The sequence below is a fragment of the Prionailurus bengalensis genome, chromosome E1, assembly GCF_016509475.1.
Source record: "Prionailurus bengalensis isolate Pbe53 chromosome E1, Fcat_Pben_1.1_paternal_pri, whole genome shotgun sequence".
Classification (NCBI taxonomy): domain Eukaryota; kingdom Metazoa; phylum Chordata; class Mammalia; order Carnivora; family Felidae; genus Prionailurus; species Prionailurus bengalensis.
In genome coordinates, this window is record NC_057347.1 from 5,326,873 (window position 1) to 5,340,418 (window position 13,546).

Below are 13,546 nucleotides of genomic sequence, written 5' to 3' on the forward strand. Positions count from 1 at the left end.
CATTCTCCAGCCGCAAGTCAGACCCAAGCACACTGGTCTCCACCAAGCCCGGTGGTCTTCACAAAGGTGTCTTGCCTCCCTGGTCCGTCCTCGGAGGCTGCGTCTCGAAGGGCTTCTCGGGAGACGGGCACCGAGAGACTCCCCGTCCTGCGAGAGGGGCGCTCTGTTCGCAGCTCTCGTCTCTTTGCCGACGAGCCCCAGAGTGAATCAGCTGCCGTTAACGCTGTCAGTGTGGACCAGAGTGATAGGAGCCGAATGCCCTGCAGAGGCAGAAAGAAACCGGGCCGAGCTTTAGTTCTTCCCCTGTGTATGTCACATGGCTGGGAAGTGCGCCAAGGCCTAAGGGCACAGCGATGACCCCAACGGACGGGCCCACTCCTCGGGGACATTCCTTTCACTGAGCCCAGCCCCGTGTCTGACCCCTGGTATGGGCTGTTCAGTAGACATCGGGGGAGCTGGATGGCACTGGGCCCTTAATCCAAGACTCCCTTCCTTCCAGTGTTGCCTAGAGGTAGGTCAGGATGTCTCAGTCTCACCACTGTTGACATCTTGGGCCAGAGAGTCCTTTGTCGTGGGGGGCTGTCCTGTATAGCACAGAATTTCAGCAGCGCCCTTGGCCTCTGCTCACTAGAGGCCAGTAACACTTGCCTCCCCAGTCGTGATTGCCACAAACATCTCGGGACGTTGCCAGATGCCCCCTCCGCCAACCCCCCGCCAGGGGACAAAATCACCGTGGAGAAACACGGATGTAGGCTCAGTCTTTGGCCTCCCGAGAGCAGTGGACTTAACCACAAGTCTCCATTCTCCTTCCCAGGCACCAGAGAATTGGGAGTCTTTGTAAACACTCGAGAGGCAAGAGACTGAAAAATAATATACTTCTGTTGGGGGGAGGGAGGGATAGCAGCTTTATGGAAATGTAACTCACCTACCTTAAAATTCATCCTTAAATTTTTTAACAAATGTTTTATTAATTAATTAATTAATTAATTAATTTTTAGAGAGAGAGTGCAAGCAGGGGAGGGGCAGAGAGAGAGGGAGACACAGAATCCAAAGCAGGCTCCAGGCTCCGAGCAGTCAGCACAGAGCCCGACACGGGGCTCGAACCCACGAACCCTGAGACCATGACCTGAGCCGAAGTTGGATGCTCAACTGACTGAGCCACCCAAGCGCCTGTAGCCCAGGGTTTCCTTACCATGGAAACGTGGTAGGAAAGTGTCTTTGATAACCAGAGCAATGAAGGAATCGAGAGGACCCGCGTGGATGTGCGGTTATAAACATATCGAAAATATAACATCTTGGAATGAGAAGGGGTCTAATTAGAAGGGCCATGTTCCTTTAAACCCTTTTGTTTTGCAAATGGGGGAGAAAAGATTAAATGTTGGTTTTAGAGGTCAGCAGATCTGCTGGAAGTTTTAAGAGCTCATCTGGGATTAGAACGCAAATCTCTTGACCTTTTAGGGCGGTGCTTGCTGCTTCTCCCCACACCCTGAATCTCAGGGCCCTGACCCAGACCCCGGGTCGGCCTGAACTTCCTTCACCAGGCGAATGAGCCTCTGCGTTCTCCCTCTGCTTGGTCCCCCCGAGCGAAGGAGGGCAGTGACACGGGTCTGCTCCTCCCTTTACAGCCTGAGAGAAGAGAACGCCAGCCAGGGGCCAGCGTTTGGAACGTCTGAAATTGTTACATAAACGCCAGTAAATGATAAGATTGCCAGGTTGATGCTCTTTTCCTCGGAAGGTTCAGCATGTCAGAGGCGGCATAATGGAAGACAGCAGTTCACGCTGGGACACAGTTTTAGACTGACGTGGTTGTCACTTTGCAAGGGATCGGAGTGCCGGGCTCTGGAGGCCCAGCGTGAATGAAGCCTTGGGGAGGACTGGGGTGGGCCGGGGGGAGGCCTGGAGGCCCCAGGGACACCCCGGGTGGATGGAAAAGCCTTCGCCTGGCTTGTACGAAACAGGGATGCACTCAGAACCGGGGACGTGGCCCTAAAACGGCATTCTCTACGTGGTGGTCTCTTGAAACGTATCCACACTCACCTTTGCGTCCGCAGACGATCCATCCCTGCCTGTCTCTGTTTTCCGTCAGCAGTGGTCACGGCCACATGCCGCACAGCACACCCACAGAGCCAGTCCTGTTTGAAACCAGGTGGGGGAGCGATTTCCCCTAAATCGTGAGCCGTTAGGCGACAGGGACTGTGTCCTATTTACCTGTGTCTCGGCAGCAACTGACGCACGCTGGGTCCTCCATGAACGTGCATTCGGTCGCCCGAGGGATGTTTTGAGTGGATAAAAGCTGCTGTCTCGGGGTGGCGGGGTCTCCTGCGGAAGGGGAGTTGTGTATCCCCGTTTCTTCCTCTTCTGTGTTTGTGTATTTTCCTGTGTGTGTGTGTAATCGTTGCCTCCTCTGGGCCCCCGTTGTGATCCTGGTCTGCACGGCTCGTGTGGTCTGATACTTACCCTGTTACCTACACGGCCCGTCTTTACAGTTAAGTCACCCCTTTCTCAGATGGCGGGACCTATGTGCTGGGTCACCAGCATAAAGTCCGTGCTAGCCGGTGTGTCTGTTTCAGCGGGGCGATTGCACCCCTGTTATGCATAACCTGCTCCTGCAGATGAGACCACTGATGCCAGCCCTTTCCTGCGGTGGCATCGTACTGACCGGGGGTACAGATATCTGCCTGGCATAAGGGGGTGTTTGAGGAGCTGGTAGTCTGAAAGGGCTCATGGGAAATAAAGACGGAAACCATAATCACTGCCTTTTAGTGCCGATACCGCCCAGGCATGGTGACCTCTACCTGGGTTAGGGTTAAGGTTACGGTTAGGGTTAGGGTTAGGGGTCCCCCCGGGACCAGCAGCAGACACAGCTCGGACTACTGAGGACCGGATACTGTGTTTTTGTCTCCTCCCATAACTCCGTGCATCAAAGGGCCCGTGAAAGCAAGCCAGTTCCCTCTGTGGTTGTGTATACCTGCTTCTTGAATCTCACTGTGCGATCTCCTCTTTGTTTAGGGCTCTGGCCGACATCTTAAGACAACAGGGACCAATCCCCATAGCACACTGTGAAAGAGAAACTATCTCAGCTATCAATACCTCTCCCAAAGAGAACACACCGGTCAGATCGTCCTCCAAAAACCACTACACCCCCGTGCGTACGGCCAAGCAGACTCCAGGTAAGCGAGCGCTGATTGCCTTGTGTCTTTGCTGGGGGCTGGTGAGAGGTGTCGGTGATGTGTTGTCCCGGTGGGGCAGGTGGCAGTACGTGTGCCGTGGGAGATTCTACTGGGCCGGCGGGCTTGCGGATGCGTCCTGGGACCGTCTCCTGGGGAGGGACTGACGCGTCAGGACTGGAGGAGAGCAGCGATCCAGGGCATCCGTGATTGCGTGAGCGGCCGGCATCTTCTCTTGCCTGAAAGGCAGCTTGTGGTGGGCGTGGTAGAGTGTGGTCACCCACTTGCCCACGTGGCAAGAAGGTTTACCTTGTCCAGGATGCCAGGTATGTGACGAGAAATTGCTACGGTCATTTGTAGAGATTTCAACTACTGGAGTCTCAGACGGTAGGGATTATGTCTGTATTACGGGGTGCCTTTTCCCTGTGCCTGGTAGATTCCCCGGATATGTGTCAGTTGCTGTATCATGGCGGTCATTGCTGTAACCCCATGAAGGAAACTAAGTGGGGTGTATTTTCCTTGTCGTATGGATCAACGAAGGAAGCTCAATGAAATTTAGTGACGTGCACACCGTCAGTAAGATGTTACTACTAATAAAATACCACCGATACAGTCATATAACTCACATTTATTCAAGGGCCTTGTTCTGGGCCAACTGATAGGCTGAGCATTTTACGTGTATTTTCTTATTCTTCACAGCAGTCTGAAAAGTACTTCTATTGTCCCCATTATTGTCCCCATTCTATTGTGGGAAGAACAGAAAGGTTCAGTAATTTTCCCAAGGACACATGGGGAGAAAGAAAGCCGGGCTCCAAACCAAGGCTAGAAGTGTCAGGACTAGAAAACCCAGAAATCCTAACGAACCCAGCTGGGCTCATGAGTCCGAAGTATCTGGTTGGATAGTCTCTTTACAAGTGCAGCTGGGCAGGTCATTTCTCTTCGTGATCATGACCGGACAGCCTCGCGCTGACCCCGGTCTGCAACACAGCTTCCACGTTGACACTTGGGTCAGAAATCTGGATGTCTCTCCCCCTATGGCTTTCCAGAGGATGGGATGTTTGGTCTGAACTTCACCTGCAATAAAGATATACAGGCGCTAGGGGGCAGTAGGTATGTTGCAAATTCAAAATGTGCTGCCAGAGTCAGTTTATCTTCCGTTCATTCTTGAACTTCGCTACGTTTGTTAAATCAGAAATCACATCCTTGCCTTTAAGGTAAGAGAGTTCGGTCTTTTGAGAATCTGATGAAAGTTAAGGACGTTCTCCTTCAGAACTATTCATTATGTGTATATATATATATATATATACGCACACACACCTATGTATTCATCCAGCATTTTGAATACGATTTGGACCCTTGCAAAGTTAGAAATCCCTGATTTAAAAGTAAAGATGAGAACTCTACTTCTGCAAAAAGTCTAAGATGGCATTTTTAGCCTTGATATCCATCGTGGATGCTTAAAATACAGGCAGTAGAAGGAATCTTGGCAAAAACATCTGGACCAGTAGTTCTAGCTGGATATTAGGATCACCTAGAAGCTCTTAAAAATGCCAGTGCCCACGCCCCACAAATTAACCTGAATTCCTTAGGGAAGCTGCTGGCATCGTTACTTTCAAAATCCTTCCCGCGGTGATTCTCACACGCAAATCGGGTGAAGAGACCATTGGTCTGGATGGATTCCTTGTTTTATAGGTGAAGATACTGGTTCTCAAACTTGGCTGCCCATTGGCTTTACCTGGGGAGCTCTCACGAGGAGGGATACCTGGGTCCCACCCCCCGGAGATTGTGATCTAATTGACGTGGGAGTGTGGCCTGAGTGTGAGAGGCCGGACGCTGAGTGTTGAAGTCTTGCCGGGTGATTCGATCGTGGAGCAAAGTTCGAGAATCGCTGGGTGGTGGGAATTGCCTAAAGGTACAGTTCTAACCAAGCCTTCTCTTCACTGATCGCTGTTTAATCTAACCTTGGTATCCCGTCTAGCTTTGAGGAGGGTATTTTTGTTTCCCCGAAGACTCATGGTTTGAGGTCAGGTTTCTCCAGGACCTCGTTCGCCATCCTGGAACTTCGGGTCACGCCAGTATCCAGAACACCCCTGGAAGTTTACCTCACCCCACTCTGATTTTCTCTGTCTCATTCAGCAGCCTGCTTGTTCCCAGCCACTGAGTCCAGACTGATTCAGTGGACGGTCCCGCTTTCCTCTTAAATGCGTTTCGCCGGGCAGGGAAGATTGGTCATTTTCTTCTGGTTTCTGCGTATATCCTCTCCCGCTAATCCCAGGAGGAAAGCTTACAGTTGGGGGATCCCCTTGTGTGTTTGGAGAAATCCCACCCTGTATTTTTCAAAGTGGAACTCTTCACTTGGCCTTGAGAGATGGGAATTGTTTCTGTGGTCCGGAGAGTGCTCTCGGTAGCGGTAACACTTAAATTCGAAAGCAATTTCATGACCCTCAATGCCTGTAGCTTATAATGGACACAACCGCTTTTCCAAAATGCCTGATGATATCCTTTGCCGCAGAATAGTGCAGTTTGAGTAGGAGTTGAAACAGAATTTTACCGAAGTGTTCCAAGCGGAGATTTCCTGTGATTTTTGCCACTGTCGAATCAACAAACCACCGATCGGAAGAGTACGGTGGTGGACGTATCAGAGCGTGTGAGCGGTTTTGCTGCTCGGAGCGAGGTCCGTGGGCCAGCCGTGTCAGCACGGCCAGGGGGTTTGGTGCAAATGCAGTGTCACAGGCTCCCGATCGCCTGCTGAAGGAGAACCTGCATTTTTTATTATTGTTTATTTATTTTTGAGAGAGAGAGAGAGAGAGAGAGAGAGAGAGTGCACGCGAGCAGGGGAGGGGCAGAGAGAGAGGGAGACACAGAATCCGAAGCAGGCTCCAGGCTCCGAGCTGCCAACACAGAGCTCGACGCAGGGCTTGAACCCATAACCGTGAGATCATGACCTGAGCCGAAGTCGGATGCTCGACCGACTGAGCCCCCCAGGTGCCCCAGGAGAGCCTGCATGTTAATGAAACCACTTAGCAAGTAAAGTTTGAGAAGCGCTGGGAAGGCATGGGGTCTGAAATACACCCCCCTGTTTGTTGTCTGACCCTATGACTTACTACGTACGTGACCTTGGCAGGTTGTTTGCCTTTCCAGGTTTCCTTGTCTGCCCCTTGAGGTGAACAGCCCCTGCTGCCCAGAGTTGTTTTAAGGATATAATGAGTTCAACCAAATAGAATACTTTTTAAACCGGTCTCGACGGGTAGCACGCACTCCATATTAGCCGCGACTGGGCTGCGAAAGTATATCCACAGCTCGTGGCAAATTAGAAAAACAAAATGTGAGTAACAAAGACATTGATGTTCTTAGACCAGGCGGGGTCCATGGGACTGTGTCTGAGATGAAGGTCCCTGGACCCAGATGAGGGTTCCTGTGTTTGGCCCCTGCCTGTGGCTCATCCTCTCAGGGTAAAAGAGATTTGTAGGGCTTTGTAGGACTCAGTCAGGTTTTCGGATGCCAAGAGAATGTACTTGGTTGGGTTAGGAAATGGAGTGCCCTGCATTAATAATAATACAATGAGAGCATGAGTAGCCAAGGTACCATTTACTGAGCACCTACTATGCGCTGGGTCCTCTATTAGATACTTTTAAGTTCTTATTTTTATCTTTTAAAGTTTATTTATTGTTAGAGAGAGAGAGAGAGAGAGAGACAGAGACAGCATGAGCGAGGGAGGGAAGAAGAGAGAGAATCCCAGGCAGGCTCCACACTGCCAGCACAGAGCCCGATGCGGGACTCGAACCCATGAAACTGTGAGATCATTACCTGAGCTGAAACAGAGAGTCGGACGCTTCACCGACTGAACCACCCTTATTTATTTTCTTTAAAAGATTTTATTTTATTTTATTTTATTTATTTATTTATTTTTTTTTAATTTTTTTTCCAACGTTTATTTATTTTTGGGACAGAGAGAGACAGAGCATGAACGGGGGAGGGGCAGAGAGAGAGGGAGACACAGAATGGGAAACAGGCTCCAGGCTCCGAGCCATCAGCCCAGAGCCCGACGCGGGGCTCGAACTCACGGACCGCGAGATCGTGACCTGGCTGAAGTCGGACGCTTAACCGACTGCGCCACCCAGGCGCCCCTAAAAGATTTTATTTGTAAGTGATCTCTGCACCCAACGTGAGGCTCGAACTCAAAACTCCGAGATCAAGACTCCCATGCCCTACTGAACAAGCCAGCCAGGCACCTCTAATTCTTTTAATTCCAGTGGATACTTGATAATAGAGAGTGGGCCTGTAACGTTTCTTAAGTATAGGGCCCCCTATTCCCACACTAGAAAATTCCTCTTCCCTTCTGTAAGAACCTTTTAATAACTAAGTCTTTCAGAAGTCTCTTCCCGACGAGGGGCGCCTGGGTGGCTCAGTCGGTGAAGCGTCCGACTTCGGCTCAGGTCACGATCTCACGGTTCGTGGGTTCGAGCCCCGCATCGGGCTCTGTGCTGATGTCTCGGAGCCTGGAGCCTGCTTCGGATTCTGTGCCTCCCCCCTCTCTCTGCGTCTCTCCAGCTTGCGTTCTGTCTCTCTCTTAAAAATAAAGAAGCATTAAAAAAAAAAAAAAAAGAATTCCTCCCTGACTTGAAAGGGAGATTCATAATGGAGGGTGACTCTGGACGTAGAAAATCGGTGAAGCCCGTTTCCACCCTCCTCCCACAGATCTGGCTGTGCCCCCAGGCCTTTGCCCTGCACTGTGTGGTCCATGCAGCAGCCGCAACCCCCTCCCATGGGAGTTTGTTAGAAGTGCAGAAGCTTGGGCCCTTTCCCAGAACTACTGAAGCAGAATCTGTGCTTTACTGAGCCCTTCAGACGATGTGTAAGCACACTAAGGCTGAAGAAGATCCCTTCAGCCACAGCGAGCCTCAGCCCTGGCCGCACGGTGGAATCCCGTGCACCGTTCTGAAAATACCACTGCTTGGCCCTCACCGCAGAGATTCTGGATTAATTGGTCTGGGGGGTGGGGCAGGGGGAGATGGGCAGGCGAGGGGAACGTCTTGAGGGCTGTGGAGCGTGGGTGCATCTCAAGACCCACAGGTTCGAGCCCCGCTGGCCCAGGTTAGCGGGCTGCAGGGACACGTCCTCCCCACGGCAGGAGGGAGTGAGGAGCAGGTGCACTGAGGGGGGAGGGGCCGGTCTGCAGCTCTGACGGGGACACCTGGGCAGCGGCAGGGATGAGCACAAGTACCAGAATTGATTGGGGGGTCAGGGAGCGCCAGGCTTCGCGAAATGCGCTGCGTCCGTAGCTGAAGGTCCCCTGAGCCCGTCTGGGGGCAGCTGGGGGAGCGCGGGGAACCTGTCCCTCACGGTAGCCGGTGACACCACGTGTTGGGGTTCCAAAGTTTAGATTTCCCACCTCCCCTGACCAAGAGTGGCATCAGCTGGGGGAAATGAGCAATCGGTCATCCCGCCTCTTGTCAAAGCCGTGCGCTGTGATGGCAGACGAAGGGAGCCGGGGGACGCGACTGCGTAAGCGTCGTGGAGACCGGGAATGAAGCCTGGGCGGCTGGCCGAGGGGCGCTTTGTCACAGCCCTGCACGGCCTGGCCCCTCGCTGCTCCTGTGACCCCCTGCGCCTCCCGCCGGAACCCAGACCCCGTCCCTCCCCGTGTCGAGTGGGTGCTGGCCTTGGGGGTCTTTCCCTGTTTTGTGTCTCTGGCCGGAAGCTTTGCGTCACCAGATCTTTGGGCTGTGACGGCTGAGGCCCAGACGGCACGGCCCTCCCTGACTTCCCCATCTGCGCCCATCCCCTGCCTTTTCTTCCAGGCACTTAGGCCATCTTCGATGGTTCGCTGTCTTTGTCCCTGTCAGGACGTAAGCTCCGCGTAGGCAAGGGGTCTGTCTTTCTCTTCTCTGTGGCGTCCCCGGACCAGGAAGACGCGGTTGCTCGGATGGACGTAGGAGCCAACGCACAGGGGCTCGTCACAGAGCTGCGTGCCACAGAGACCCCATAAAGCGCTTCTCTATAAAATTAGTAGGGAGTCGGTCACTCAGCCTGGCAGTCTGGTCATCCGGTGGCGAGCTGAACCAAAGGCTGTGGTTCCAGCACCCAGGGTTTTCACCAGACCCGTCTGGCTCTGTCCTCCTGTCTGGGGCCGACCCAGCTCTCCAGGCTCAGTGTGGCCGGAGGCTGGGAGTTCGCTTCCCCGGCTGGGTACAGAGGGGCCCCCTCCATTATGACCACTCTGTCAAGAAAGACTCTTGTGCGGAGAGAGGTCTCGGGAGCTCAGGCAGCTCAGAGCCCGTTTCGGGCTGCGGGCGAAGCCGGCCAACCTGGGCCATGTACCTGAACTCTGAGAAAGTTCTGGTCAACCTCAGCCTCTGGTGGGAAGTGGGATTCTTTTTTCTCAGATCGCCCGCCCCCCTCTACTCCCCACCCCAAGGTGACAGGACTGTCTCGTTCTATGGGGGATGGAGAGGACAGCCTTGTAAGACTTTGGGACGCTAAGGGGATGGGGAGATCAGTTGAGCCAACCTGGACTTGGCCTGTGGGGAAACTGAGGCACACGGAGGTTGCCTAGGGGAGAGGTGGAAGGGTGGGGCCTCAGCGCCGGAGCTGGAAGTGTGGTGTGTGCAGCTAGAGAGAGCTGGGCGTGACTCCTCCCTGCCCGGTCACAGGCTCTAGGGCCCAGGCTGTGTTGCCTCCGTCCCACGTCTCTGCAGTGAGGTAACTGGCACCCTCCTCCGACAGCCATTGATGACCGAAGGGAATAATAATCTGTGTATCTCAAGGGCACTGACTTTTGTCTCAGTGGCTACTACCTTCACTGTTGTGACTGTCCTGTCATCGTCACCCACACCTGCCATTCTCCTCTACCTTTTCTTTCTTTCTTTTGAAAGAGGCACACGGGTGGGGGAGGAGCACAGAGAGGGAGAGAGAGAGAGAATCCCAAGCGGGATCGACACTGTCAGCGCAGAGCCCGACGCGGGGCTCGAACTCAGGAACTGTGAGATCATGACCTGAGCCGGAGTCAGATGCTTAACTGCCTGAGCCACCCAGGCGCCCCCCTCTACCTTTTCCTTTCTCCTTCTCTGTCTTCCTGGCAACTGCCAGGCATCCCTCTGCCTCCGCTCTTTTTCACGGTCTCCCTGATCGTATCGACTGGGTCTTTAGCGGTGACTGGTTCTCAGCTGCCCTGTTCGTTTTGAGGACCTTCTGGGCCGTTCCCTGCCACTCCTGAGTTTTCTCTTGGCAGTAATTTCTTTCCAAACCCACGCCTGTGGTTCTGACCGTCTCCTAGCAGACTGGCATGGCCTTTCCCCACCAGAGATTCATGGCCCTTGTCCGGATGTTGGGTTACCTCCCTTCCCCCCACAGCTTGCCCTCCCTCACTCTTACAGCCATTGTCTGTGGGTCCGTGTCTGGGGATGACCGACGGAGGCTGGGCCATGGGCCGACCACAGCAGCCCCATGACACAGCCACTCTCACTGTTCCCTCCTTGCAGGGTCTGAGAGACCCACGGAGTTTGCTGAGTCGAGGCTGGCGGTGGAGAAAAGGCACATCACTAATCCTTGATAACACGAGTCGCATTCATTAGTGCTTAGAACGGAGTTCATACAAAGCACCAGGCACCACGTAATGCCATTTATATCATTTACTCAGCGTGACCCTGTGAGGTGGTATCATAGTTGCCCCATTTCACAGGTGGAAACATTGAGGACAGGGAGACTGGAGACCTTGCCTAAGGCCACGGACACAGTCCTTGGTAGAGAGAGGGCTCCCAGCCAAGCGGGTTTCAGCCACTGTGCTGTTGAGCTCTTCTATTACTATTTCTTTTCAAGCTTGTTTACTTACTTCTTTAGAGAAAGAGAGAGAGAGAGAGAGAGAGAGAGAGAGAGAGAGAATCCCAAGAAAGATCCTTGCTATCAGCACAGAGCCCTACATGGGGCTTGAACTCACGAAACGTGAGATCACAACCCGAGCTGAATCCAAGAGATCACGACCCGAGCTGAATCCAAGAGTCAGACGCTTTACGGATGGAGCCACCCGGGCTGGGTGCCCCTCTTCTGTTACTTTTATGTTTCACTGACATTTCCTTATATCCCCACCACATTGAACCTGGACCACAGGACGTCCTTCATGTATGCCTCGCAAAGAATCTGCCATTACACTTGACCCGAGCTTGGAAGCGTCTAAAACTGGTTTTGGTCTCACTCGTTGGGAAAACACGGGGTAATCAGGCTGAAATCCACTGTCACTCTGGCCTCCCACATAGTTTATCATGGACCCGATGTTGTCCTGGGTCCTGGCGGGGGGGCGGGGGGGCCCACAAACGGAGCCCTGTGGGTTCCCCGCCCCCGGAAGAAGTGTGGATCGGCATGTAGACATCCTCACAAGGACAACACCAGGCGTGGGAGCAGAGAAGGGAGCGGGGGACCCGAGGTTCCGCAAGGGCTGGCATGCTTGAGCGGGTTTTGCAGGATGCCCAGGAGTTCCAGAGGCTGGAAAGGGTAAGGTGTGTGAATAGTGCAGGCAGCCTGCCCAGATCATCAAGGCTGGAAGATAAAATCCGCAAGGACCGTTCAAGCAGCCCGCGAGCCCTTTCTATGGTCTGGACAGAGCCAGCAGGCAGCCGAGCTTGGTAATAAGCTCGTGGGACAAGTAGGGTTCCCCTTTCTTATGGGGGGACCTGCGTTTTACCCTCTGTTCCACATCAGTGTTGGCCGTCCCAGTATTCTTTCTTGCTTTCCTCTGGGTTGTGGGGCACACTTCTAGCTGAGTGATTTTTGGCCAGTGAGACGGCCACAGAGTCTGTGTCACAGCTGTTTTTCCCGTTTGTGTTCTTGCTTTCATGCATTTTCCCGTAATACTGGCTCCTTTCTGCAAAATTCCACCACTCAGGTTAACTGTGCCTTCACCCAAAAATTCAAGGCAATTTGGGGGGTGGTGACGAGCATAGACGATGGGGCCAGACTGTTGTGGGGGGGGGGGGGATCCAGACTGCCTCGATTCTCCCATCTGTGAAACGGGGTTGGGCATAACATCTTCCTCCTTGGACTGTTGTGGGAGTGAATGAATTTGAGGGAAAAGGAGTCAGGGCAGCGTCTGACATAGGGGAGCACTGTTTTCAGCCCGCGGGGGCTCATGTGTTGGCCACTAGGCCACCCGTGGCTGTTGAACGCTTAGAACTGAAATTGGGGGGCGTCTGGGTGGCTCGGTTGAGCATCTGATTCTTGGTTTTGGCTCAGGTCACGATCTTATGGTTTGTGGGTTCGAGCCCTGCATTAGGCTCTGTGCTAACAGTGTGGAAGCTGCTTTGGGATTGTCTCCCTTTCCCTCTCTCTCAGCCCCTCCCCTGCTCATGCTCTCTGTCTTTCTCTCTCTCTCAAAATAAATAAGTAAACTTAAAAAAAAAAAAAGAACTGATATTAAAATGTGTTTCAGAGCCTCACAAACTTCCAACGGTTGGTTTGGAAACAAGAATGTAAAATATCTCCGTGATTTTTTTCTGTTGGAACGCATGTTGAAATGCTAGTATTTTGACTATATTGGATTAACTAGAATTGATTCTTACAATGAATTTCTTTGTTTCTTTTCCTTTCTTTCTTCCTTTCCTTCCTTCTTTTTTTTTTTTTTTACATGACCACCAAAAAAACATAAAATCACATTGATCCAAATGTTAGTGGTATTGAGTGTCTACTTGGGTTCACGTTTCATTCACGAAAAAAACAAACCCTTCGTGGAGGTTATGCTGTGTTGGAGGAGACAGGAAGTATGCCAGGAGATAACTTTGGAGCGTGCTGAATGCTCAGACACAAGCAGTCAGGTGATGTGTTCGAGGAACCTGGGGGGGGGGGGTTGTCACTTTTGACAGTGTTGTCCTACGAGGTGCATTTGAGCTGGTACCCGACTGGCAAGCAGGAGTCAGCCATGGAGAGACTTGGAGGAAGAGCATTCTAGGCAGAGGGAATAGCAAGTAGCAAGTGCAAAGGCCCTGAGGTAGAATGGTTTCAGTCCAGGGCACTCCCAACAGGGCTTGGCAAACTTTCTCTGAAAGGGGCCAGGTTGTAAATGTTTTAGGCTCTGCAGCCAGAAAGCCTCTGTTGCCACTGCTCAGTTTTGCCATGGTGTGGAAAGTAGCCACCGTAACAGGTACATGATGGGCTCAGCCGGGTGCTCACAAACCTTCATTTACAATAACAGGTGGTGGGCAGGACTTGGCCTGGGGGCTCTAGTTTGTCAACCCTTGCTCTCACCCTCGCTCTGAAAGCCACAGCCGCCTTCTGTGTGGCGTGTGAGCAGGGCCACATCCCTCACCAGGGTGCTGTCCGGGAGCTGGTGGCCGGCCCACGACCGTGAGCCCCTGAGGTGCTTTGCAAATGCCAGGCCTCCCTCCCTTTCC

At 52.9% G+C, this 13,546-nt stretch overlaps 1 protein-coding gene across 4 annotated transcripts in view; it reads left to right on the forward strand.

Annotated features, from left to right (window-relative positions):
- Positions 1-13,546, forward strand: part of SHISA6 (shisa family member 6) — a 284,233-nt gene that overhangs the window by 20,883 nt on the left and 249,804 nt on the right. For all 4 annotated transcript variants that reach the window (XM_043583142.1, XM_043583143.1, XM_043583144.1 and 1 more), the window contains exon 2: positions 3,010-3,170. In XM_043583142.1, coding sequence (XP_043439077.1) covers positions 3,010-3,170 — 161 coding nt within the window. The remainder of the gene's footprint in view (positions 1-3,009; positions 3,171-13,546) is intronic.